The sequence below is a fragment of the Apteryx mantelli genome, chromosome 2 (genome assembly GCF_036417845.1).
Source record: "Apteryx mantelli isolate bAptMan1 chromosome 2, bAptMan1.hap1, whole genome shotgun sequence".
NCBI lineage: Eukaryota > Metazoa > Chordata > Aves > Apterygiformes > Apterygidae > Apteryx > Apteryx mantelli.
In genome coordinates, this window is record NC_089979.1 from 163,036,382 (window position 1) to 163,062,028 (window position 25,647).

A 25,647-nucleotide genomic window follows, 5' to 3' on the forward strand; every position below is an offset into this window, starting at 1 on the left:
ATTTTTCAAGAATTCTGAAGCAACAACTGTTGAGATAATGCCTGAACCCAGTTTTGTTCAATAGCTGAGTGAGGAAGACTTTCTAGTCCCCACTGAACAAAGCAGCTTAATCTCAGTCTTAAGTCTGGTACCTGCAGAAAGAAGTAGGCACTTGGGGAAACTGGCTTGCTAGTTATGTATTAAAACACTGCCATACAAACAGGTCCCTGGAGTCTGACAGGACATGGCTATGCCCCGGCTTCTGCTGCTTTTTAAAAACAAAGCATGAAAGACTCCTAATAAAAGCAGAAGCAGCACATAGTCATCTTTATTGGCTCTGTAACACCTGCATGAAGTGACAAGCAAAATGCAGTATAAATCCATGCACAACAGATACGTAAGTGACCGAGAAATCTTTCAGAAGAAAAGAAAACCAGTTTGTAAGTTGATAGCTCCGTGTAGCTCATTAGCTAGGCTTCTGATTTACAAATATTTTTTAAAGCTGGTATTTTAAAATGGTGTAGAAATGCTTATTTACTTGTATACTAAGTGAATTAACTTATTTCACAACAATAAAAATATAGTTAGGTTCTATTAAATTTTCTTCTGAAAATAAATGTTTCTATTTTTCTGTTATGACAATAAATTATGATGTATCACAAATGTAGGCTTTTAAGCAGATTTATAAATAAGCAGGAATTAAGTGATTTACCTGTAGTTTAACTGAATTCAAGGCATTTAGTAAAAGATAAGCTGAAGATGCATTTATAATCCAAACTCAATTTGCCAACGTAAATGCATATAACCGAAGCAGATGTAATAGGATTTAATGCTGTGGTACTTGTATATAGGATAAGTATTCATGAATGATCTGTTCCTCCTCCTCCAGTGTTAAATCCAGATAATCCTCTTCATGTTCAGGAATATCCTCTAGGATTTCATTGACTGCATCAGTCTCCATGTCTTCATCTGTTGGTGAACTGGAAGAACCTACCAGTAAAATAAAACAGCAGTTTATTCATCTCTGGAAGAAGTTCACAGTTTCCCTCTTTCACATGCACTACTGTTTTTCCAAGAGCCAGATATTGCAGGATGGCAAATACTATTTAAAGCTGTAGGAAAGCCCTTAGCTGCATAACAGTGACTGCTCTGACATACTCAGCGACACAGCTCTGACAGATAACGGAGGAGAGAAGGTGCGTTCCCCCCTTGCTAAACAGGGAGCAACAGTTAAAGCTCTTTTTCACAAGGGACAAAAGGCAGGGATATGTGGTTGAGGGGACTTTATAGCACAGATGTGGAATAAACCTAACAGTCAAAAGTTAGACATCAGCAAGCCAAAAACATCATCATCAGTGGCAGGTTCCAGGAAGTGTGCCTGAGTCTTAGGAACTTATTGCTCTGTGAAAGTGTATAGGAAGGGAAGTGTTTATTTGTTTTTAAACAGAATCGGTGTGAGAGAGTACAGTTAGATGAGAGAAGGCAGAATTACTTGTGGACTAGAGAGGGCAACGTGTTCCTCACTGCTGAAATGAAGATGCAGACACCCAGCATTGTGTGCCAAGGCCATAGCTGGGTCAGCAGCAGTTTCCTCTTGGCCCTTCCTAACCTTTGCAGGTTAGCCCTTTCACTGGAGAGACGCAGCCTGAACTAGCCTTGTGAAGTTTGGGACTTATGTCCATGCAGTCTTATGCACGCCCCTAGAGCTGCTATGTACCCCTTATGGTTCTATACGTGGTTGTTGCTGACTGCTCAGGACTATAGCTTGTTTTCAGTAATGTCTTCCCAATCAATGTTACCAACGAAAAGAGTAGTCTGGGGCGTTACTCAAAGCAGTCTACCAATATTTAAGCAGCAATCACTTAATCATTACTTCTTTGCCTCCTTTCCCTCTCCTCTGTTGCACGCAGCAATTCTTACCTGCAGACTCTGTAGGCGAATCTTTCGATGAAGTTGATTCTTCTGATGGACTGGACCCTTCTGAAGACAGCAGCAACGAAGCAGGAAGAACTCCCCCATAATGAGCAAGGGTTTGGGAAGCTAAGTGGATGTTGCCTTTAAAGACTTTTAATGCCTGCTCTGCTGATTCGTGGCTGAAACCCATGTACATCAACTAGAGGGGGAGGGGAAAAAGTTTAGAGAAATCCAAGCTCATTCAGCATCAGGGACTGACAGGAATCTGACTCTGCATCCAACAGTCATTCCCGTGCCCAGAGGAAAGCGCTGCATGTCAGGAATTCCAGGACACTGACCCTGGTTTTCTGGAACGGTTAAAAACAGGGCAGTGACCTGTTACAGGAACAGGGATGTGGAGCAGAATGAAGTGTCTTGTTTAATGTCAGACCAATTTTTTTTGTTGTTTTTAAAAGGAAAATTCCAGAGTATCAGGAGTGTGCACGGGCTGTTCACTTTTTCTATGCAATATAGTTTTCCTTCCTATTGACATTAACCATATAGCCACACTAGCTAATGAGGAGCTTTTCAGGTGGCCTATGGAGAAAGATACATGCCATCTCTTTCCCTTGCACAATGCAATATATTTAAGGACTTCAGTAATTTGCTGCCTTCCTTTCTTGGGTTAGAGCATTAAAACAAGCACATTTCCATTTGTATCAGTGCGTGGAGGTTGGTGTAAAAGGCACCAAGTACACAACAAATTATATTCACGCCTGAGTGATCTTTGGAATGTGTGACTTAATGGTAAAGAACAGAAATTAAACGGAAGCGTTATAGCTTATGAGTGATGTGGGACAAAGAATATTTGTACACCTTTGTTTAAGGAAGATCCAGTATGTTTGAGGGCATAATTCAGAAACAGGACTACCAACTCCTAATAAATAAATAAATAAATAACATAAAATAAAATAAATAAAGTCCAACTTACTTGATCAATACTTTCCTGGGAAACCTGAAACTGGTCCATGGTCACAGGATCATCGTCGTCATTTTCCAACAATAACTCAGGATTGTCAAGAATAAACTAAAGTAAAAAAGAGAGAGGGGATCAGATGACAGCAACACAGATTTAGTGTTCCTCAATGCAGCTACATATGTAGCCCAATAGCTGATATAACCAAAACCTCAGCCAAACTAAGTGATGTCTGGTTCATCAGCTCAGGAAATGGAAGTTCAGTCATTACAGTTCAAAAGAAGTAGCTATGAACTAAGCAATACAGAAGACAGAAAATAATCAGCTGAGCAATTCCAAAAAACAACCTTTCTGTACAAAAACACCATTCCTGACAACCACTTACCTTAAAGGCTTGGTCCACGTTTCCTTGCGCTTGATGAAGAGCTATTTGAGCAGCTCTCTCTGAATAGCCCATGCTCTTCAGGGTATTTATGTCTTCCAGTCTCTGCCTTCTTTTAGCTCTCTCCTCCCTCCTTATTTGTGCCTTTTCCTGCAAGAACACAGTTGTTACAAAGCTAACTGTGCACAGGAATGCTTCAGCCTTCTTCCAGAAAGCAGCGCATATGGAATTTCTTTGATTTACTTATTTGAATTTGAATCTTTTCAGGAAAAGGGATTTTTAAAAAAAAAAAAAATGCAGATTGTGTTGTTAGGCACTCATCACTACATAAAGTTGTATTTCCATTAGCAAGCACTGTAGCCTGACATCTGTTCTGGATTCTCTGCAGATCAGATTTTACTCCATTACAGCTAGAATAGGCCTTGTGTGGTAAGCGTTAAACTAGTTTGGCAGGCAGGCCTGTAGACAGGGCTTGCCAAGGACATACATTCAGAACTGGGAATATAGCCAAGGAGTTGTGTTCAGCCCTTCTCTCAACCACTTGACTTTTCTATCTACATTTTAATTGTCTCAAATCCAGAAGCGCCACCTCAGCTTACCAAATGTAACTTCAGGCTCTTCGTTTCAGATCTGGACAACACTGTCAGGCTCCTTCACTTTAATACACAAAAGCCTTCTCCCCTCCTGGCTCTCCCCAGTCCAAAGCCATAATACAGTGAGTTTGATGGCTACCCTAAAAAAAAACTTTATTGTGCAGCCTCTTGTCTTTCAGCCCAGGAGCGACATTTTTGGCCATGGTGTTTACATTCCCATATGGAGAACAGCTGGGTAGCAAACACTGATGCAAACTCTTCCAACGTGCCTCTGTGGTACAACCACCGGTCTTTGGCTCTCTCATTCCATGTGTTTCAGGACACAGCTTCCCTTGTTGTGCTACGTTTTGGTTTCATACTTGCAGCAACAGATGTCAAAGTGTTAGTTACACTATCAGTGCCAAAGCAGGGTAGTGAGAGTCCTTAATTTAGCACCATATTGCACTAGTCATGCAAAACATGACCTTACGGGCACTCAAACTAATATAATCTCATACTTTCACTGCACCATACCTCTCTCCTGTTGGTAATAAGATTGGCAGCATGCTCCACGTTCCCATGGCATGCTCTCAAGGCGAGGCGAGCTTCCTGTTCAGAGAATCCCAGGAGTGACAGGCGATCAACTTTTTCAGGATCTATGGAGAGCTCTTCGTATAAACGAGATGCCTGAATATTGAAAGAACAAAACGATATGACTGACACTGTTTCTAACATACAAATGAAAAGATTTCTCCTCATTTTTCTGAGTAAGCAAAGAACAGAGAAGATGCAAGGCAAAGCCCAAACGCATATTTCTGAATACGCTCATTCCTAGTATGAAATACTTTAAAGTTTTGTCTAATGGTTTCTTACCTTCTGAATATACTCAGCAGCCTCCTTTTCTCTGCCGCTGTGATAGTGTCCTATCCCCTGAAGGAGGTAAAGCCTTAGAAATAAAACCTTCTCACGACCATAGCTTCCCTAAAGAATTGTTTAAACAAAGCAGGGGAGGAAAGCATATGACAGAACATCAGTACATTATCAATAGAACATACACACATTTCAAAAAAGACAGTCACAAGAATGTGACACTTATTATGCAGGTAAAATATCACATCTAAAACAATGATGTCCGTGCGTATAAGCACACATTTACCATAATCTTGTTGTTAGATCCAGTGCTCTCGCTATGCTGACAATTACACAGCTAGATTACAGGCTAAGGAGGCATGAGAAAATTTTAAACTTCCACAACAGAGTCTTGTAATACTTGAACAATGACTGAATACCTTTTTTTTTTTTTTTTTTAAAGCACAACACAAAACCCCCACAAAACAAAAAAACCCAAAGTCACCATAATTAAATCAAAACCAGCATACTTTGATATCAATAAGTCTTTCATGGTTTTCCCCATAGCACCTCTTGAAGCACCTATGGGCTGTGGTCAGCTTTTTCTCTGCATCATCCAGACAGTCCAGCTGTTCCAGGCGGAAGTAGCACCACACTATATCCAGCTGCAATACTGCATAATTATCAACTGTATTCAGCAAATCTGTGCTGCACTCACTGGAGGGAAAAAGAAACCCCCAAACAATCAGTTATTTTTTTACTTTTTTTTTTTTAAACACTGTTTTACACGGATGAAACAACACGCTAGACTTATGTACATTCATATATTTGAGAAAGCATGCACTTCACATTTAAGCTAGCATACTGACGTCACTGGAACTTTAATAAAAAAACACTAATCTCCCACTATATTCGCTAGTACACAACTAGTAATACTACATCTCAAAAGAATTATAGTAGCCACATTTCATTTTGTTGCTATGTAAAACAGCCTCTCTTTAAAAGCATGATGGATTTACAATCCCATGCAACCTTTGAAAGGATCTATTGTCTTCCTCAGCACATGCGAACATGCTCGGTTCTGTGCCAGTCTCCCTGCGTCTGCACATGGATGAGAACCAGATGGGGACAAGGTTACTTTTGGGTATGTCAGAAGGGCAACTTAGGGCTCTGACTGCTGACAGCAAAGTAGGTTACCTGCAGAAACCGATATGGCTACTGACCTCAGGTATCCCCTTCGTCTTTTGCAACAGACTCACTTCCAGAGGAACAGTCACAAACGAGGATCTGAATCCGCCCCTCAGCTACTGCAATTTATAGCCTGGTACACAAATCTTCACCCGTTTCAGTTTACGTTAATAAGAGAGACTGTAAATTGCCTAGGGGCAGTATGTGCTTCAGCTGTTCCATATAAAACCACCTGCCAGAGAGCCAGAGCCTTTCTGTCTGCTGTTTCCCAGCTGCACAGGGGGTATGAAGTAATTCTGGGCAAAGCAGGCACTGGTTTACACGTACGGTAGAGCTAATGCTGTTCCTATAGCCTGTTGACAATACAGCAAAGCCAGGCGTACAAGGAATCAAAAAGGTTCTTACCAGAAGTGTTTATCAGCATCCAACAAATATGGCAGTGCTATTTCATATTCTTTTTTCTTCATTAATGCTCTGCCCTTTTCATGATAACCCATTGCCAGCACAAGTGCCTAGAAAAACAGATTAAGACTTTTTTGCGCTTCTCCTCCTACATCCAACTCCTTTTCATAATTAAAAAGAAATATTTAGGTAATCTATTACAGCTTTTGTTCTTCCCAGAAAAAAAACTAGTTCTGTAAGAATATTTCACATTTGCTTCATACTTTTCTCCCATCTGCTAATGTAATATATTATCTAATTAAAAGCCATGAATGCTACTGAAACATGAAACCTTGTATCAAACTTATTTTTAGAATGCAACCCTAGATAGATTTTCAGTAATGAGCAATAAAAAGCTAAGCATTTTTCTAGGTGTGTTTCTAACAGTATCAAATCTGTTTTGCTTTGCTATGGCAATTATCTTGTAAAATTTAATCATCGACTTCCTGCAGAAGTTACTTAGAACTGAAAATTAAATCTTGAATGTGGCAGGAAATACTATAGTTCCTGCAGAATGAAAAAAAAAAAAAAAAGGAAAAAAAAAAGGAAACGCAAATAATATTTCTTTATAGAAACAACCTGCAATATTTCTCCTCATCTATGAACATACTCATTTCTTTTCTAGTTATTTTTTGGTTACTGGGTGTAATTCTAAGTGTTTCTGTATGTTTTTATTTATCTTTAGAAAATCTAGCACCTTAAAAGATGGTGTCAGTCACTATTCTTCTGCTTCAGAAGCCAGCAGTAGGCAAGTTACTCCTACTGTAATTTCAATGCGTGGACCCAGTCAGAGACATTTTCAGTTGAGAACATGGAACTTTCTTGAATGGTAAACAAGTTTAAATCTGAGAGGGGTCAGAGTGCAGAAAACCTCCAAACTATTTTTAAACAGTCTGATTTTGAGAAATTCATCGAGTTTCCAACTGAAACTGGCCGAGGCCTAATGAAGAAGTTACTTTATGTGGTTCTAAGGCATCCAGAAGTTACTGTATGTGCTGGTATACAAGTTAATGCTCATATTAAAGCACAAAACTAAGATATTGACCACGCTGAGGTCTGTACAAGATGTCACAGAAATCAGAGATCCTGTCTTTAAATGATTGAAGGGTAGAGTTTTACTTAAATCTGAAGACTATTTCTATTAAGCTAACATCCACTGGACCCTGTAATATATCCCAAAACAATCTGACTGTATTTAATCCCATATTTAAAATGCTTCATGATTCAAGTGTTAAAAAGACATTTTATTACCATCATAAAATACTTTTACCTACTTTTTTAGCTTGAGGAGGAATCTCGATTGACCTCCCAGTCTGATTAGCTATATCGAGATATGGAGCAGTGTCTGGATCTAAGTAGTCCTCTGAAACATAAGAAAAAGCAGTCCAAGTTCTAAGAATTACCAGTAACAGAGTAAGATTGTTGTCATAAGATTATGCCAGTAAGCACATGATTAAATAAAAAAAAAAAATCAGAATTATATATAAGACTGAATAGACCTACCCATGATGGCCCCAATCACACAAACAGGAGGAACTTTTGGAAAGCTCACTACAGGAAAAGGCCCTCTTTGTCCAGAAATTTAGACCCAAACTAAGAAGATACATGAAATGTAAAGAATTTTTGTGGAAGACAAAACACCTACATTTTACATGATATAACATTTGAAATTATCAAATAAAGCATACAGAATACAAAAAAGCTAAGCACAGTTGATACAACAAAAGAAAATACAGCTCAGTAATTTCCTTTCCCCCCACATCTTCCTTTAGTTTTTACTACCAAACTATGAATTTTTTTTTCATTTTCACTTGATTTAAAAGATGTTCTTCCTATAAACAAAAGACACTCAAGAAAGTTTGCTAAGATTAAAACCTTCTGCCCTATAATTTCCCTCAGATGAAACAAAAAGGCTGTTAAATCCTTCCTACATTTTATATAGTTTCACATAGCTCCTTGAGCCTGTCAGGCCATTATGAACTCCGCTCCATACTCTCGTATTGTATTATACCTGACAATCTGTGGTAAATATGTTAAAAAGGCTCTATACAGGATTCAAGGACTGGAGTCTAAGTTGCCCTTAAATCAATAAAAAAGAAAGAAGTTTCTCCCCCCCCCCCCTTTTTTTTTAAATCTGCTTTTATAGCAAGAAACAGGCTGTCGTCGACCATTAAAAGAAACTTTGCTCATATATTTTTGTATTTGGTAGGAATTCATTACACAGTCAGTTCCATAGTTTCTTGTTTGTGGATTTTTGGAACAATAAAATAGAGAAGTGATTTAAACTCACCAAATATCAATGCAATTTATGGACACAGTTAGTCCCATTCTGAAAAACTATTACTGTTAAATTACTGTATCCCTTTAATGTAATCCACAGTTGCCAGCAATCAACATCAAATGCAATGATAATAGAATGGCCACATTATAGATCAGGACAAGTGAGCTGTTTCGCACAATGTAACCATGGTTACACACAGTCATGACTGAGATACACACTTTTTTGTAGCTTAACAGCTTATAATATAAAATTCCACACTGCTTATGTCTACAGTAAATATAAAGCGCATTCTCAGAGCTGTCACTCTCTTAACTGTCAACTGCCAATTAAATAATAATTGATTCATATTATATCTGTCTCAAAGTGCCATATGCTTTCTAACATTCCAGTTGTATGTGTGTGTGTGTGTATATATATATATATATATATATATATATATATATATATATATATAAAAAGAGTAGAAGAGAAAATTATAATCAACTTAGAATCCAGTTTAAGTCAGCAGAAACCTATAAAACCATATGCTGGAATCCAGTCAACTTACTGGCACTCTTCTACGCGAAAGACCCATTGAGAAGATAATTTGTTATGTGGAAAGAGTTAACCATGCTCCCTATCCAAACACCCCCCCCCCTTACCTCTCTCTGCTAGAATTTCCAAACCCTTCTTAGTTCTTTGCATCTTGTCACTTATTTCTTTTTCTTTCTGACGCTGCAGTTCTTCTTCCTGAACTTTTCTTTTGGTTTCCTCATCACTCTGTTCCAGTTGCAGTACCATGACTTTTGCATTGTGTGTTACACCTTGGTCTTCCAAGGTTTTTCCTGCAAAAGAGTATGATGAAAACAATCTAAATACTGTATTTATGAACACAGAACATTTTATCTTGTATTGTCATTGGAAAAAAAAATACACAAAACAACCTAAAGAAACCCCAGCCTTACTCACACTCTACTATCGTAACACTACAGTAATTAATAGGACTCAAGAACTCAATCAAAACTACTGTCAGTCACTGACATCGTCAGCAAGAACACAAATTAGGATCAGAGTGGTATCTTAAAAGTGTTTTTAAATGCTTGGTATATTTGCTTGCTTGCTTTTTTCAAAAAATCCAGGAAATATAACTGATTAAAATATCTTCACGCAAAACAAAAAATAAGGAGGGACTGAGCAACACGGCCAGGATCATACACCACAATAGTAACAGGACAGAGGAACGAGGAATCGAGTCTGAGTTCCCATTATCAAGCTTATGGCTTTAACTACTGCTGACTTCTTACAAGGAAACTAAATAGGACAGATGCTTAGAATATCAGTAAGAAGAAAGCAGTTATCATCAGTTCCTACAACGTGTCTGACAAGTCAAACACATGTATGACGCTACAAAAAGTTTTTGAATGCACTGTTATACTATAGGGGTTGTTGGCAAATTTAGAGTTTAAGCACACATTTTAGGGTGTTTAAACACTCGAAAAATGGATTTTCAACATTTGCAAATGAATTCCCATAATGGCTCCAATTCTCTGAGGCTTTTGACCACTATAATTTCTTAGAGTTCTTGTAGAGCAGAACCTGACAAATGAGACTGCTGTTCCTTGGGGATTTTTGGAATGAACAAAATTGCAAGAAACTTCACTTGTGAGAAACAGTAAACTAGAAAAATCAATCTACAGATCTGTTCAACTAGAGATACATACCCAGGTCGAGCTGCTTCTTATTTATGATTATTTTGATAGCATTTTCTCTGAATGCATGTTCCTGTGCTATCCTGTGAAACAAATAATTTTATTCCATAAAATTATAAAGATATACAACATATCTGTTAGAATAGTAAAAAAAACTATGCATGCTCATAACTGGCTTAAAAACTTTTGCTATAAGGCTGCTTGAAGTAAAAATAATATTACAGGAAAACCTGCTGTAATACACAGGGAGAAGATGGGATACAGAAAGTAGAAAAGCAAAACAGGCAAGAAAGAATCTAATTTTAGCAGGGTTAAAGAAACACAAGAGGAAGGGAAGCAGACATTCACTGTTCAGAAGACCTGCCAAGTTGCAGATTTAGAATGGTGATGGCTAGTGCCTTCTCAGGTATTTGTTGGCGATCTACAGAGATTTCTCTTCTCATAATTCTAATTTTCCTGTTCTTTATTTGTTAAACCATAGCTTCTTATAGCAAAGTCAGTCACAGAGGAAAACTGGACATAAGCAAAAATATTCTATTTAGACATGCTGATTGCTATGAAGAAGCTTAAGAAAAATCCAACAAATAAAAAAATATATATATTTTAAAAGTACTGTATCACAGTATGCTATTTCTTGAGAAAAGTACCAAGGGTGGTCACACTTACTGTGATCTGAGTTCCTTGCCTGTGATAAACAGGTTAGTTTCCAGTGGGATTTTTCTGCTCTGTTGTAAATATATTAGGAGGGGGAAGAAAAAAAGAAAAAAAGAAGAAAAAAAAAGCATGATGTCAAGATACTTTAGACACTTTCTTAATTAATTGTTTTACAACTACAATTTCTTTTTTCAAATAATAATCATGTTAACAAGGTTATGGTTGGGCATAAACATTAGTGATCTCCAGGTAAGGAGTCTGGTACTTGCTACAGAGTGCTAAAAATAAGCATTATAACAGCAGAAGATGCAGAATTGGATAAATCCAAATTCAGATCCAAACAATTTAAACTGAGTAATTTACTTATGCACTTTCAATCTTAACTCTCCTTTGTAATTATGCCATTCACCTGTGACTGGCTAAGTTATGATTAATTCCTATTAGTATCTCTGGTCCCAGATTAGATAAACCTAAATTTTAAATGAATTTTAGAACATTTAATTCCCCAATGCCCAGCAACATTGTAAAGAGGAGTTACAAAACTATTTGTTTGCTTTAACTGCATGTCAATCATTTAACACCCCCTACCCTGTAGCCCATCACACTCCCTGGTAATTATTTTCCCTCTGCAGAAGGGAGAACAGTAATTATGATCGAGTGTTTTGTTTTCACAAGTATTTATTAAAAAAAATCCTCCTGGACCACAGGGTAGCATCTAAGCTCTTCTTCAGCAGACGAAAATACTGCCCTTTTCCAAAGGGACCTTTGCTGACAAGGAGACTACAACTTCTAAGTGCCCTTAACTAGAGGAAGTTCACTTTCACTGTTATCAGAGTAGACGAAGACATGTTGATCTCACAGAAGATGCTGTTCCTGCACAACAAGGAGACCAAAACTAAGAAGTGATTGGAGACGGTGGTTGTGTTTGCTAGAGACTGTTTTTAAGGGGAAATATTCCCAATTAAGAAGCTTTGTTTGTAGCAGTGAAAAAAGACTGAGGGTCCTTCTCTGCCCTGTGACCGACTTGCATGGCACAGTTGACATCCATATGGGTGAATCCTCCTAACCTTCAAAGCAGGGTGGCTGCATCCAAACTGCTGATCAAGAACAGTCCACAGCCCGTGTCAGCCCTCACGATGTGCTTGGACATGGCAGAATACCTGGTGGCTTGGGCTCAACAGCATCAGAGCCGATGCCAACTATTTACTGGTACAGGTGACCACACGACAGCACCCAGCCTGCATCCCGCTGGGTTTTAGTTTACCAGTGTATAGCCACCGAATGCAGTATGGTGACTAATATAACCAATTTGATTAGATCCATGCAATCATTCTGGCATATTTTGCACATGAAACTAGAGTTTGAATCCTGGCTTTAAAAGGACAGGACTCAACTCAGTTTTAAGCATGTCAAGCTTTTAGTAGCCTGGCTTATAATAGGATAGATGAGTACCATCACAATAGTAAAATTCTCCCTCTCAGTTCCAATTTCAAAGACTGGACATATCTATTTTAAAGTATCTTTAGTTAGCTGCCCGGGCTGGAATAGTTACATGAGGATAATGTAATCACTGTAAGAACATTGCCACATGGCATGGTTAAAGCTAAAGGCGTTCTTCTCAATACCATCAGCTATGCATGGCCTAGGATGACACTGAACTCAAGCTGCTTATGGCACTTAAAGTTTTCTTAAGTGTTTTTTTTTTTTTTTTTTTTTCAGTTAAAGCTGTCAAACAAAAACTGTGGTAATAAAACGATATTCATATCCTGATTCAACCTTAGGTATTTTACAGCTAAGAAAATGCATATGTTCTTTACTTGTAATGTGAATGACTAAATCCAAAGGAATCAAACTGAACTATATGCTTAAATTTAATTTACTTTTCTTAATTCAAAGTTAATTTCTCATTAAACGCTAAAGGGAAAACATCTACTACCTCACAACACTATACTCTTTTGCCATGATATTCCCACATGGCTGGGAAACACTGCAAAATGTACCTACTTAACTGCCTCCCCGGACCAGCCCCACCACATTTTATATACCTAAACACATATCTGTCACCCAAAACACATGACAAAGTTGGGGGAGTGAAAACATTTGCATGACATATCATTATTGTGATGGTCTTTGAACTCTAGTTAAGCTACATATCCTAACTTTTCTGCAACGTCACTTACTTTTCTACGTGGCAGATATATATCAAGTCTCGCAATCCCGGTCACCTTAAAGTTTTCATTTCCTGTTCCACGCTCAATTGCTTTACATCGTATTTCTTCAAGCATGCTCTCTGTATCATTCTCATTGATATTCAGCTTGGATGCATATTTTTGTACAAGCTCCTAAGAAAGCAACATAAAAAAAAAAAATTGGGAAAATTCACAAGTAGTATTACATGAAAGACACACATGACAAATTCAGAGAGAATATTTACCTTCATTTCTTCACCAGCTTCTTTCTTTTCATTTGTATATGGTGGTTTCCACAGCTGAATTTTGTCTTCTCTTAAGCAACTTGTCAGTTTTGCTATTAAATACTTCTTTTGTGCCATTCTTTTAATACAAAAATACAATTGAAAGGGGAGGGGTGGGAAGGGGGGGGGGAAAAAAATCAATCTTTTATATAGTTTTCCTGTACTGAGATAGCCTTAACTCAGTGGCAAAGTACAACATGTATTATATATATCTTTTATACATAAATAAAAAAAAGAAGTTGAGCATAATAAAATGTATTCTGTGTGTTTTGGCGGGGAGGAGAAGAACCTGAGACCCAGACTAGCATCAAAAATTAGACTGGGGCTGAAAGCAACATGCCTGTGCTGGATAGGGGTAGTGCAGGAGACCACCTCATTGCACCTCGCCTTTTCAAGTGAAATTAAGTCCCTTCCCAACCCCTCATGTGAGATGGAATCGTAGAAGGTGCTGTTTCACCTCCAAATGACAATAATCCATGAAACAAGCCTCCTGCCCTTCCCTGGACAGGGCAGTCATACCCAACACTGCTCTGACATGTGGTCTTGCTGTACCCTCTGCCTTCTTGCTCTCGCTTCCCTGATTTAACAGCCTAATGGGTGGTTTAACATAGGTCATGACCCTTTTGGGATGACAGAAAGGTGCCAGGAGGGAGCACCCAGAACCACAAGCTCCAACATGAGAGGTCTGTAAGGTAAAGATCTCAAGCCCTCCAGCAAAGTGAGATCCGCTAAAGTGAAGAGAGCTAGCGAATAGAGAAAGATTCATGCCCTCCCTCCCCAATCTCAGTTATTTGTCAAGCAGACAAGTTTAGTAGTATCATGAAATGGTATTTGAAAAGCTTTGGTATCATAGTGATGAAATAGCAGGGTGTTAGTTTCCATAATACAAAAGACACTCTTCTGACTCCTAGTGTAAAGCTAGAAAAGGCACGCAAAGCACAAGCAGCACAAAATGCAGAGGCTGGGATTAAAGATGAAGTGCACTGCGAATCTGCACCAAGCACTGAAGTACATGTCACTGGGGAGAAGACAGTGAGCTGAACAGAGCAGTTCTCTGGCTCACAGTAAAGAGATTAGTCAGAATTCACCCCTACAGTTTATTCTCATTCAGCTCACAGCAAGTGGTAAGCTCTGGGAGTGAATCATCACATCCCTGAACGAAGAGAAGAAATAGGGAAGGCAAGGAGAGGGCAAGGAAAATGGGACAAAATGATCTCAAAAGAAGAAGAAAACAAGTGCATATTAAAGCATGGGGGACTTCTAGCTATTGGACACTGCAGATCATATAGAAGATATCCTTCAATTTATACAGAAAAGCATTTAAAATGCTGGTAGATTATGTAAATAAGCTACTAAGATTGGCATTGAAAACAGATTAATTACTTTCACTTTTGAGTAGTTTCATTTTCTCATTCTTGAGATATCTAGCAGATAGCTCTCAGGAGCAAGATGACAGAAGGGCAGAAGCAGAAACTTTATTGTTCATTTTTCCAATTCAAAAGACTGCTCATTGCTCAAAAGAACACAATTTGAGAGCGAAAACTGTCGGAAAAAATCCAATGACTGGCAAATTTACTGATCAAATTTATCTCAACCCCCAGGTTTAAGTGAGCTGCAAAGAATCTTTGAAAGCTACAAAGACAATACTGTCTCCTAAAAAAGTTAGGAGGGTTAAGTCAGTAAATAGATGGCTTAATCCTTTGTGTTTGTTTCCTAGAATTTGTAAAGTGTCTGCCCAAACTAGGTGAGACAACAAGGTATTCTTTTTCCAGCTAGGATGATGTTACTAGTAATTATTTTAAGGCCAAGGCAAAACATGGCATTTACAAGCAGAAAAGGAACAAATATAAACAGATTTGATTTTCAAAGACCTTGTTAGTTATTAACAGAGGTTTCCCTCTTTTCTTTTCCAAAACATGCCAATTTTCATGAACAACTCCTTATCAATGTATTCCCATTTCTTAATTCTTAGAATAAGTTAAAGAACGATTTTATGGTGATAATTCTACTTAACATTAACTTGAGAAACAAAAAAGAATCCATGGCTTTGCTGCATTCAGGTAAAGTCCAAAATTGCTGCATATGCTTAAGGCTACTAATTGTAAATATGAATGACATCTGGAAACTGGTCATTCATCTTTTCATCAATATGCTACTTAATAGTTTTGTAAAACAAGTATTGATTTCCTAAGCTATTAAAATAGAAAACAAAACTAAAGAGTCTCCAAGGAAACATATTTTAGAATTTTAACTTCCAACCCTGTACTAAAAAACAACAAATTTTGCTCTCACAAACATAAAAGCTATTGTTTTAAACATAAATTTCAAATTTACTATTCTATCATAAATAAGTTACAAGAGAATCCTTAACAAAACATTTGTGACTTACTTCTCCACCAGCCAACACCACAACTGTTCCTGAAATAATTTCACTTTCAGTAACAGCTTAAAGGGACCTTCTCAAAACTATTTTGACTAATCAATCAGGAATATTTCCCAAAGGCCCTGTTGAATGCAACACCGGATTTTTATAATTAAATGTCTCCATCTGAAGCCAGTTGCTCTTACATGTGACATAAAAGGAAACAAATGAAGAAAACAAGGTACAAAATCCAGGTTTTTAAGGGAAGAAAGAGAGGCTGCTCAGGGATGGTTTACTGATCAAAATAATCCGGGCTAGTCTTTTCTAAAGAGAAGTAGGAAAGCCAGCTGGAGCGACCACGATAAACCCCTCTGTGCCTAGAGGAAGGCTACAGAGCCTAAGAGATCACGGCTAGGGACCAAAGCAGGATCACGTGCAAAAACACTAGCCAGAAACTCAATGAGAGGACGCAGACCCAAGCCCTGCAAACGCCCGGGCCGCCCCATCCAGCCCCCCCCCCCCCCGCCATGAGGGCGCCGGGACAGCCCTGACCGCACGTCGCCAGCGTCCCCCGGCGCACGATAACCCTAACGGATGCACTGCACGGCCACAAGGTTACCGGCGTTTCCAGGCGCCCCCCAAACACCTGCCCGCCCCCCCCCCCCCGGGGCACGGAAACAGCCGCCCATCCCACGGGGGAGCCGAGGCAGCCGGTGCCCGAGGGGGCAAACGCAGCCCGCCTCGGCGGCGAGGCCGCAGGCGCCTCACGGCGGTTGTGGTGGTGGGGGGGGGTTCGCCATTTTGTCGGTCGAGGCCGCCGCCCCCCCCCCCGGCCCCCGGGCACCCACCAGCGCCTCGCGGCGGGCAGGCCCTACCTGAGCGGCAGCGGCCGCGCCTCGGGGGCGCGGGCAGCCCCTGAGGGGGGGGCTCGGGGCCCCCCCTACCCTCGCGGGCCCGGCGCCGGGGCGGGGGCGCGGCGCCCCCTCGCTGACGGGACGGCGACACCTCAGGGTCCCGGCGGCGGCGGAAGGGGGCGGGGCGAGAACAGGCCCCGCCCCCGCGGCGGTGTCGCGCGCGCCTACCTGCGCACCCGCCAGCGGCCGCTCGTTCGGGGGGGAAAGGGGGGTCTCGGGGGCGGGGCCTGGCTGCTCCGCAGCGGCTGTTATGTCGGTGGGGGGGAGCGTGTTCCTACGGAAGCCCAGAAGGCTCTGTGGAGGGGAGGGCGCTCGACGTCCGGAAGGTCACGTGCTGAAGCCCAAGGCCTACCGCCATCTTAGTGTCTTGCCCTCACAGGGAGGCGGTGCTGGTGGCCTCGTCCTCGCCCTGTGTCCTAGCTCTGCCTGGCCTAGTTGTCACCCTGGGAGGTGAGGGCGGGCGGGGCGGTCTCCCTGAGCCGCCCGAGCGAGCCTTTCAGGAGAAATGAGGGGCTGGAGGAGGCCGAGGCTGCTGGTGGGCAGCCTGCCTTGCTGCGGTCCCTTTGCTAGTGAGGTGAAAGGTGCGGAAATGCCTGTCAGGGCCGTGGGGGGCTTTTCCCAAATGCCGAGGTGCTGTGAGACCTGCCAGGAGGAGCCAAGTGGGATTTTATAAGTGTTTTTTTCTGAGGGCAGCTATGTTCAGGGCAAGCTTTCCTCTACAGGCCGGTGTTTCAGGGGTGCCATGCACTTCTCAGCCTGTTCTTGTGGGGCTGTTAAACACAAATGTGGATTTGGAGACTGACTGGACTGAAAAAATACGTGGTAGCAAAAAAAAATTGTATACTAAGCACTGTCTCTGGCTTGGGAGGTGCTGGAGTATCCCTATATGAGACCCCTTCCTGTCCTCTGCTGTAGCCTCCACGTTGGCCGACAGTGGGGATGGGAAATGGTGCTAGATAGACATTTCGGTGTGGGAGGTGGGTTGCGCTACGTTGTCTTTATATATGGGTCCCCCAAAAGTTTGGGGTTTGCTCCTGGAATCTTTCTGGTGCCTTTATAGGAAGTAAATATTCTGTGATGAATAACTAAATAACTAACTGAAATGATAACAGAAATAATTAACTGATCCGGTATAAATCTCTGCTGTGCCCAGCTGTCCCGAGCCTAAGGGTCTTTATTCTAACTGTTCTGACTTGTGACTAAAGGCATTGCATTGGGAGTATTATTTCTTCCAGAATAGATGGCCCTGCAGGACTCTCTCGTGTAAAACGTTTTCCTTAAGCAGTCATGTGAATGTAGCTGGGGGTGCTGTGTACTGCAGCTTAGGAAATGGGATACCCCACAGATATCATGAGATCATGAACAAGACACTGAACGTGGATGTTCAGGATTCCTTGCTCCACCAGTAATGCTGTTCGCATAAACCAGTCAAGTTTTCCCACTGGTAAAATGAGGGTAATGTTACTGGCCTTCCTTTTATGATAGTCTCGAGTTCCATGTCTGAAACTTGACTAAAGCTATAGCAACTCAGTGATGAAAGTGACTCTCTCATGATCTCCAAACATGAAGAAGCTAACAGAATGGGGTTTGGAAAATCGGGAGTGTTTGAGAACTGCCATCTTCTAATATTGGAAGTTTTCCTTTTTTTTTTCCCCCAATGTAATATTTTTCCCTGTTTCATTTTTACTGTTGCTGTCTTAATTGGGGGAAAAAACTCGTTTTCTTACTAGACCATGAGCACGTGTAATATTTGAGTGTCTTGAAATGTAAGTAAAGCATGTTTTCTCTTAACCAGAATTACTTCTCTAACAAATCACAATCTAGTGAAATCATTCCTCCATAATGTCCTTGGGAATTAAATTGAAAGACTTCTCCAAAAGCAAAATGTCCTTTTAAAATAAGTTCCAGTCAGTGCAAAGCACAGCAGTGTGCTAGAGAAGCCTCAGGAAAACACATCATGTTTGTATGAAACTGCCTATAAGGGAGTTAATTACTTAGTCTGTGCATAAACTTAAGTATTGAGTTTTAAATCAAGATATTCAAAGTCCATGTTTAATTAAGATAAAACTTATTCAAAACACTTTAATAGCAATTTAAAATCAGTTTAAGATTATTTGCAGAAAATAATATCACCAATTTAGTCAAATGGGTTTATAGAGTAGGTCTTTGCACAGACTGTGGCTAGATAAGGTTATAAGCTCTCAGCGATACTGATTTCAGACTTTAAGCTGCAGTCACTGAAATGTGCTCGTTTCATTGCAAGTGTCTAGGAAAAGTTATCTTGAATTAATTTTTTAATAGTTTTAATAATGGCCTAATATAATGGCTAATATAGGATTTTTCTTTCAGTCATTCCTCTGGCTTTATGTGTTCTCTTATGGTTTACAGACTTGAAGATACAACAAAAATAACACTCCAGTATAATGAAAGGCAGGAGTACAAATCGGTGTATACCCTGGAATCAGCAAGCCAAGTAAATAGAAAACACCACATACTTTGAAAAATACTTTCCTCCAGGTAGTTTCTTGTTTCATATGGCTGGTTGTTATCTAATATTTTCTCCCTACGTACTATCCATATCTGTCTTTTACTGTATCTTTCTAATCTGTCCTTAGGTATGGTAACTACTGTAAAGAAAAAAAAAGTATATAGAATGTATCTATGATTATTAGTGTTATTACTTATCAAGTTTCATGCCTATCCAGAAATAGAAATCTGAGTTGTAAACCTGCTGGGGGCAGGCCAGTTAAGTGACACTTCAGAAAATCTGGAAAGTCACAATTAATACCTTTCCCAAACCTATGTTTTCATTCTGCTATTTTTACTAAAGATGTCAGGGAAATTTTTCAGAAGTTATTGTGACGTATTCATCACTGTTGGTAGTAGCTAGTGCTTTTCATCAGGGTATCTCAAAGCACTTTACTAAGTGAGTCCTGGACAAGAAGATCAGCGGGGTGTATTTAAGGATATCTTTGGAGATTTTTTTTTTTTGTAATTGTTAAGCGACCTAGATATCCTTTTGCTTTTATCTTAAGGACTGTCAGGGGTGCCTGGTGCCTGGTGCCTGCCTGGTGCTGTCTGGATCAGTGTCCCCCAAATGTAGGACACTGTAGAATTTGATTTGGAACATTGTTGGGTCAGAAAGTGACATTTGGCAAGATGGAGTAAAATAGCATTATATTCCATGTTATATTTTTCTGTTTTTTGGACCTGTGAAGTATTGTGGTGCACTTATAGCTATGAATCTCCTGAGATGGCAGCAGACATCTCCAGGTCTAGTATCCTGTGTTAAGCACAATAAAGGTCAGTGAAATTTTATAAAGGAATAGTGGTTTGACGTTGTCTTGGGTGCAGAAAGAATGGTAGTTTCTGTTGCATATAGGTAAAGCTACTATTTCTTTGATGATAGGGTTTTATTTGCACATTGGTATTATTTCTATTTTCTAGATACCTGGTGAAGCGTTAGTTTATTTTTCTTGCTGAGAAGTGAGTTTGGGTCTAAAAGGACATAAACCACAGCTGAGCATCTTTAAAAACTCTTTTTGCTCACTTTGTGTGTGCAAGGTTGATTCCAAGACAGTGATGGTAGCTGGGGGTGTGGGATTGAGTACTGCTTGCAGGAGTCATGAGGAGCTTTGTGGGCCATTGAACCGATCCTCATTTTGCTGTTCTGCCATGGCTCTGGAAGATACGGAATGGTTTAGGAGAGCCGGTGGCTGCCAGAACTGTAGCTCAAAATGAGTCATCATGAGGTGGGGAGACATTTCAAGCTTTACCTCTTCTGAAGTGGGTGATACAACTCGCGTTTTTATCATTGTTGAGAGGCACTTGGGAAAGAGGTTCTCCTTTCTCTAAAGGTTTTGCGGGAGGAGAGGCCAGAAATAACTACTTCCTTTTGAAAACCTGAACAGGTTTGTGGTGCAGTTGTGTCACTACAGAAAATGTTAAGTTTTATCTATACAAAGGTTGAACTAGCTACAGGTTACGCTTGCATAGTTGAAACAGTTATATCCCCTTTGTGTACATAGAGTTTTAGCAGCAGAAAGATGCATTATATTTCTAGTGAGGAAGGTACATTGATATAGAGTATCTGTAAGTTAAATAATTACTTCAGAGTTTTGTTTTCTAATAAAATACTGGGGCTAGGGGGAAACCATCTTTATGATTTTATAAAATTTATATATAAGAAAAGGTGATGTTTACTAAGTCCCATTAAAACAACAATAGAAATGAACACAATTTTTATTAATTGATTTAAAAATACACACATGAAAATGTATCATGGATGTTTTTTTCCAAGGAAAGTGAATTATGAAATCATACATTAACTCAAATGTACCAATACATTCCCTTTAATACTGTTTCATTTATTGCTTATCATTTAATCAAATTGTACCAGACTGAAATCTAGCCTAGCTGTTTCATAAGCAGTTCTGCTAATTTTTGCTATAGCTTTCAGATGTTTCAAATGTTGCTGTGATAAAATCAGTAACCTGAATGTAGGAGAAAATAAAAAGAGAAAATTGCTCCTGTATCTGGAAGAACAAAAGTGAGTGTATATATATTTGGTACTGCTCTAGGACTATCTGTTGTTGCAGTCCAGCATCATCATGACAACACTCTTCATCTAATGGTGGTTGTACTGTAAAACAACAGATTATGTAGTAAGACTCTTCCTTGGCTAATCAAATTACTAGATCCTCAGCAGGTCGATCAGAGTAACTAGGGAGACTATTCTGCTGCAGTTTTACTTAGTTTTTTGTCTAAATTTTACATGCTACGGAATTTCTTCATTGTGAGACATATAATCCAAGCCTTCTTGCTGCTTCAGAAATTCTGGGTGTTTTTTTCTGAGGGAAAGGGTAAAAGTTTAGTTTGTTGCAGGCTGGTATACATTTTGTGGAAGAAATATGTTGATGTGTCCAAATCACTGAAGTAGCTGATTTCGAAGGAGACTTCTGGCAGATGCCTGAAATGTTGGTGCTCTTCTCTTTGCTGAGACTGTTCAATGTGCTTGAACTTCCCAGTTGATCAAGCACGGGTTCTTCACTCACTGTTTCTAATTCCTTGTGTTGCAGTGTGCCATTTTCCTTTGGAATTAGTCTCTTATTGTCAAAACTACACGGTCCATTCTTGAAGTAGGAAAGATCATGGGAAACTTCTGGGCGAGAGGCTTGCGCTAGGCGATGGATGCCCAGATGGGTACGCCATGGTGAGCTGTCTTGTAGGTTGCCATTGCTGGTCAACTCCAGTCTGACCTTTCTGACAGGAACACACTCTGTAAGTGATTTTGATTTCCTAATGTTTTTATTGATTACAACAGCATTGACCATTGATTCTGAGAGAACAGATTCATTTTCACCTGTAAAGAAAATGCATATATGCACATTATTATGATAGCAAAAATTAAAGGTCTCATTTCTGTGGCATAAATTCAGCTGAAGTGTTTTAACAGACGAGTGTATCCATACTCTTTCCATCTGTGTCTGAGTAGTGCAAGTTCTTTTGATGCCAAGTAATGGAGCAGAAGTACTTTGTGTTTGGTTTTGCAATTCTGAGGACATAAATGGTAACCTTGGGTCAGTCAAATGAAAATGGAGATTTATCAAGTCAATATTGATCTAAGCTGTACTCCAAGACTCATTAACAGCACAGTTTGAGAATTGACTTTCAGTAGTTAATTGCTTGTAAGCAAAAATTCTTAAGGTAAGCAGGGGCTTTCTCAATGTGTTGATAGATGGTGTGATTTGAAAGACGCAAATGTTCTGATACTGTTTGAAGTTTGTATTCGCAAACTAAAAATACTGTGACCACTTCTAGATGGAATCAGCTTGTGGATTTCTTTCTTTCTTCCTTTTTTAACAGGGGGTTATCTCATCTGTAGGGGAGCTTATTAACACAGGGGCTTTTACACAGTGGGATTTTACCACTGTACAGTTAGTGTGTATGGTGTAAGGTAAATAGCTTACCACATTAGTGATGCCTGAATGACCACTTAAAGCTAAAATCTGCTTATTCTGTGAATGGTACAGAGGAGCTGTAATAGTGGGGGCGAATCTGGTCTCTTTTTTCCTCATTCCTGTGGTTTAATTTCTAAACAGTATGTAAAGTTACTGTTAGAAATATATAAGATATTAGGGATAGAAATGCTAATGCTTCTTTAATTACATGTGGCACCCATCAAATTACTGAACACAACTGGCCTTCTGTGCCTTGAAAATGAGTAGAAGTTGAACCATTATACTAAAGATAAACAAACAGTGCCTGTTGACATTGCAAGTGCTAATGAAATGTACTGCACTTAGTATAAATACAGTTTAAAGTGGTAGTGCAGGATGCTGACCTTATTTACAGGGTTCACTCATAGCAACTGTGTGTGTTGCAGTAAGAATTCTGAAGCATAGTAAAGTGAAAAAAATAGAGGAGTACTGCTTATATTCTGAAACAGAAGATCTGAATGGCCAATTTAAATGAATCGTTACCCTGAATTTGAAATGAAACTAGTTTGAACAGGATGCTCTCTTAAGAAAAACAAACAAACTTGTAACTGACTTTCATCCAGTTTTTACAAGGAAGTATTGTCAGAGCCGGTTCATTTACTGCCGGTAAGTGAAGCAGTACAACAGGGCTTCAGCTAAGGAGAGGCTTTAGCCAAAATCTCCCCTCGCTAAATAAGAACACCAGCATAATACCACAGCATTTTTTTCCTGCTCTGTTGGCAGAGAAAGGAGGAACTGAAAGACTTTGATGTGATGCCGCTTTGCACATTCTTGTAGGTATAAGTGCTCTCTCCGCTGAACAGACATTGTTAGGCAACATCAGGTTTGATGTCAGACCATTTGAACTGGTAATAGAAGAACTATAATCTGGCGTAAGTTGATCGGAGAGTTCAAAGCAGTGTATCTAGTCCAGGTGTAATAGTCTGAACTGGTTTTCAGTTCAGGTTTGATTTGACTCCTTGGCTACAGGTGTGGTGCGCAGAATTGAGCAATGACCTCTGATAGAAACATGGGAGGCATGAACCACAGTGTGTTGAATTAACACACGTTCGGCACTCTCTAAACTTCTAAGGAAGGCTTGAATTAAACAAATCTTTGGTCTGTCCTTTTTTTTTTTTTTTAATTGCATGTAATAGCCTTGTTGCAGGGTTGTTTACCATTTGGCATTTTTCATATGCTGTTATCATAGAGACTTTTAAGGTTCTGGAGTGACAGAAGTTAATCATATTTCAAGTTAGCTTGGTAAATTCTTGGAAGAGATTTCTGCAGTCAGAGCCCCAGTGTTTATTCTGTGTGATTGCATGCTCTGAATGCTCCTTCCATTCTAATTCCTAAAATAAACACTACTTTTCTTCTTCTTAGCCAATAAATAATGAATACACTCCTGTATTAACTCCCAACTGGAGATTTTCAAATCTTGTCATCATCTTTGTTCTTAAATATTGGGAACAGATGGATGCGTGAACATGTCTGTGTGTGTATTCGGGAAGGAACAGAAGGACATTGTTTTCAGGTGACTTCTGTTGAGTCTAACTGTTGAGTTAAATGTTAGTATCAGAGGTGAATGAAACATGTTTTTCATATTGCTACTAAATGATTCAGAAGACAACTTCATTAATTGACTGTTTTCTGGATGTCACTTTGACTTAGAAAGTAAATGAAAATATATCAGTGTAATATTGTAAGCAGTAGTCTGACTAAAAACTTTCAAATATTTGAATGTCTGTTATATAAAACTTGTCTGACGTGGTAGATGAGTTATTGATGCTTATTTTTCTATTTATGTACTTCCCAAGCAATATGCAGTAGAACCGCTTTCAAAAAGGGACCTCTTGTCTAAAGCTTGTATCTTAGTTACCCACTGTGACTCTTAGCCTTTTGTTAAGAAATAACTTATACTAAATTCTGCTAGGCGCTTCATATTTGCTACTGCTTTCAGTAGTCTTGTAGGACACATTTCTTTACATGAATAAAGACGAAGGGAAAAAGACAGAAGACCCAACACTTTTCGGATGGAAGCATTCAAGAGAGCAGAAATGTTATAGAATATATTGCAAAAATGTATTGGTGATAAACATGAAGTATGTGGCTCCTGTAAGAGCTAACATTTATGTTTAGAATTTCACTTTATGGACATAATACCTTATCTCAGAATACATAAATCTATTTCAAATTCATATTGGTGTTTCACTGCCGCCTTTTCTAGTTGACATAACCATAAGACCACCTTTCAGTGGAATGAACAAGAAAACAAAATGACAGAAAAGGAACTCACTTTGTAACCTTCTTGAAGCTGTGCATAAAAAAGAACAAAGATAGAAGTTATACAAGACTTAAAGGAATATCCTTTACATCTATATTTACAAAGTTTCCTATAAATCCAAGCATACCTGTTTTGAATACAATAATGTGGGATTGCAGCTTTTGCTTCTGTTTTATATAGTCATACTGCTCCTCAAGTAAGCTTACATCCATCTTGGTTGACTGCTCGTCACGATCTGAAGCCTGTTGCTCTGAGGTATGAGTCACTGAAAAAATACCAGTCATGTATTTGTAAGCCTTCACCATCTGTTCCCACAAGGAAGACAAAGTCATGCAAAAGCAAGACATTTCCTTCATTGTGTTGGCAAAAAAAAAAAAAAAAAAATCAAGTTTGAAGCATCTGAAATGTTCCTAAATGGAGAAGTAACTTTCTTCTAAGTATGGTGATTTCTTTCAGTGTGTGGTTTACTTAGAAGCTGCAGATTTCGCTCAGCTTGTTTTCATGCAGTGTGTGTTAAGCTACTGCATACAGAGTTAATGATAATAACTGGATAGCTGGATTTAATGTTGACTTAAGGTTATGAGCATGTGAAGCTTTGCCAAGAAAAACAGTGAAATACAAAACCTCACTGAACACAGTCAGGTGCACAAAAGGCTGGATAATACTGGTTTGTGTAGTAATGTTAGTTCTTAAAGAGACTCTGTCATGGTGACCTGCCCAAAACAGTGATTCC

The 25,647-nt window shown here is 39.4% G+C and overlaps 2 protein-coding genes across 2 annotated transcripts; both read right to left on the bottom strand.

Annotated features, from left to right (window-relative positions):
• Positions 1 to 279: 279 nt before the first annotated feature.
• NUB1 (negative regulator of ubiquitin like proteins 1) lies at positions 280 to 16,749 on the bottom strand. Its single transcript, XM_067291971.1, has 15 exons — positions 16,614 to 16,749; positions 13,338 to 13,455; positions 13,084 to 13,245; positions 10,916 to 10,974; positions 10,262 to 10,332; positions 9,203 to 9,385; positions 7,555 to 7,643; positions 6,245 to 6,351; positions 5,182 to 5,368; positions 4,676 to 4,783; positions 4,337 to 4,489; positions 3,234 to 3,380; positions 2,864 to 2,959; positions 1,900 to 2,092; positions 280 to 969 (listed from the first exon to the last, which is right to left on the bottom strand). The coding sequence occupies exons 2-15, from the start codon at positions 13,452 to 13,454 to the stop codon at positions 806 to 808; spliced, it is 1,836 nt and encodes a 611-aa protein (XP_067148072.1). The 5' UTR covers position 13,455; positions 16,614 to 16,749; the 3' UTR covers positions 280 to 805.
• A 4,693-nt stretch (positions 16,750 to 21,442) lies between these two features.
• C2H9orf152 (chromosome 2 C9orf152 homolog) lies at positions 21,443 to 25,282 on the bottom strand. The gene is made up of 2 exons (XM_013949654.2): positions 25,042 to 25,282; positions 21,443 to 22,014 (listed from the first exon to the last, which is right to left on the bottom strand). The coding sequence occupies exons 1-2, from the start codon at positions 25,268 to 25,270 to the stop codon at positions 21,443 to 21,445; spliced, it is 801 nt and encodes a 266-aa protein (XP_013805108.2). The 5' UTR covers positions 25,271 to 25,282.
• Positions 25,283 to 25,647: the final 365 nt, after the last annotated feature.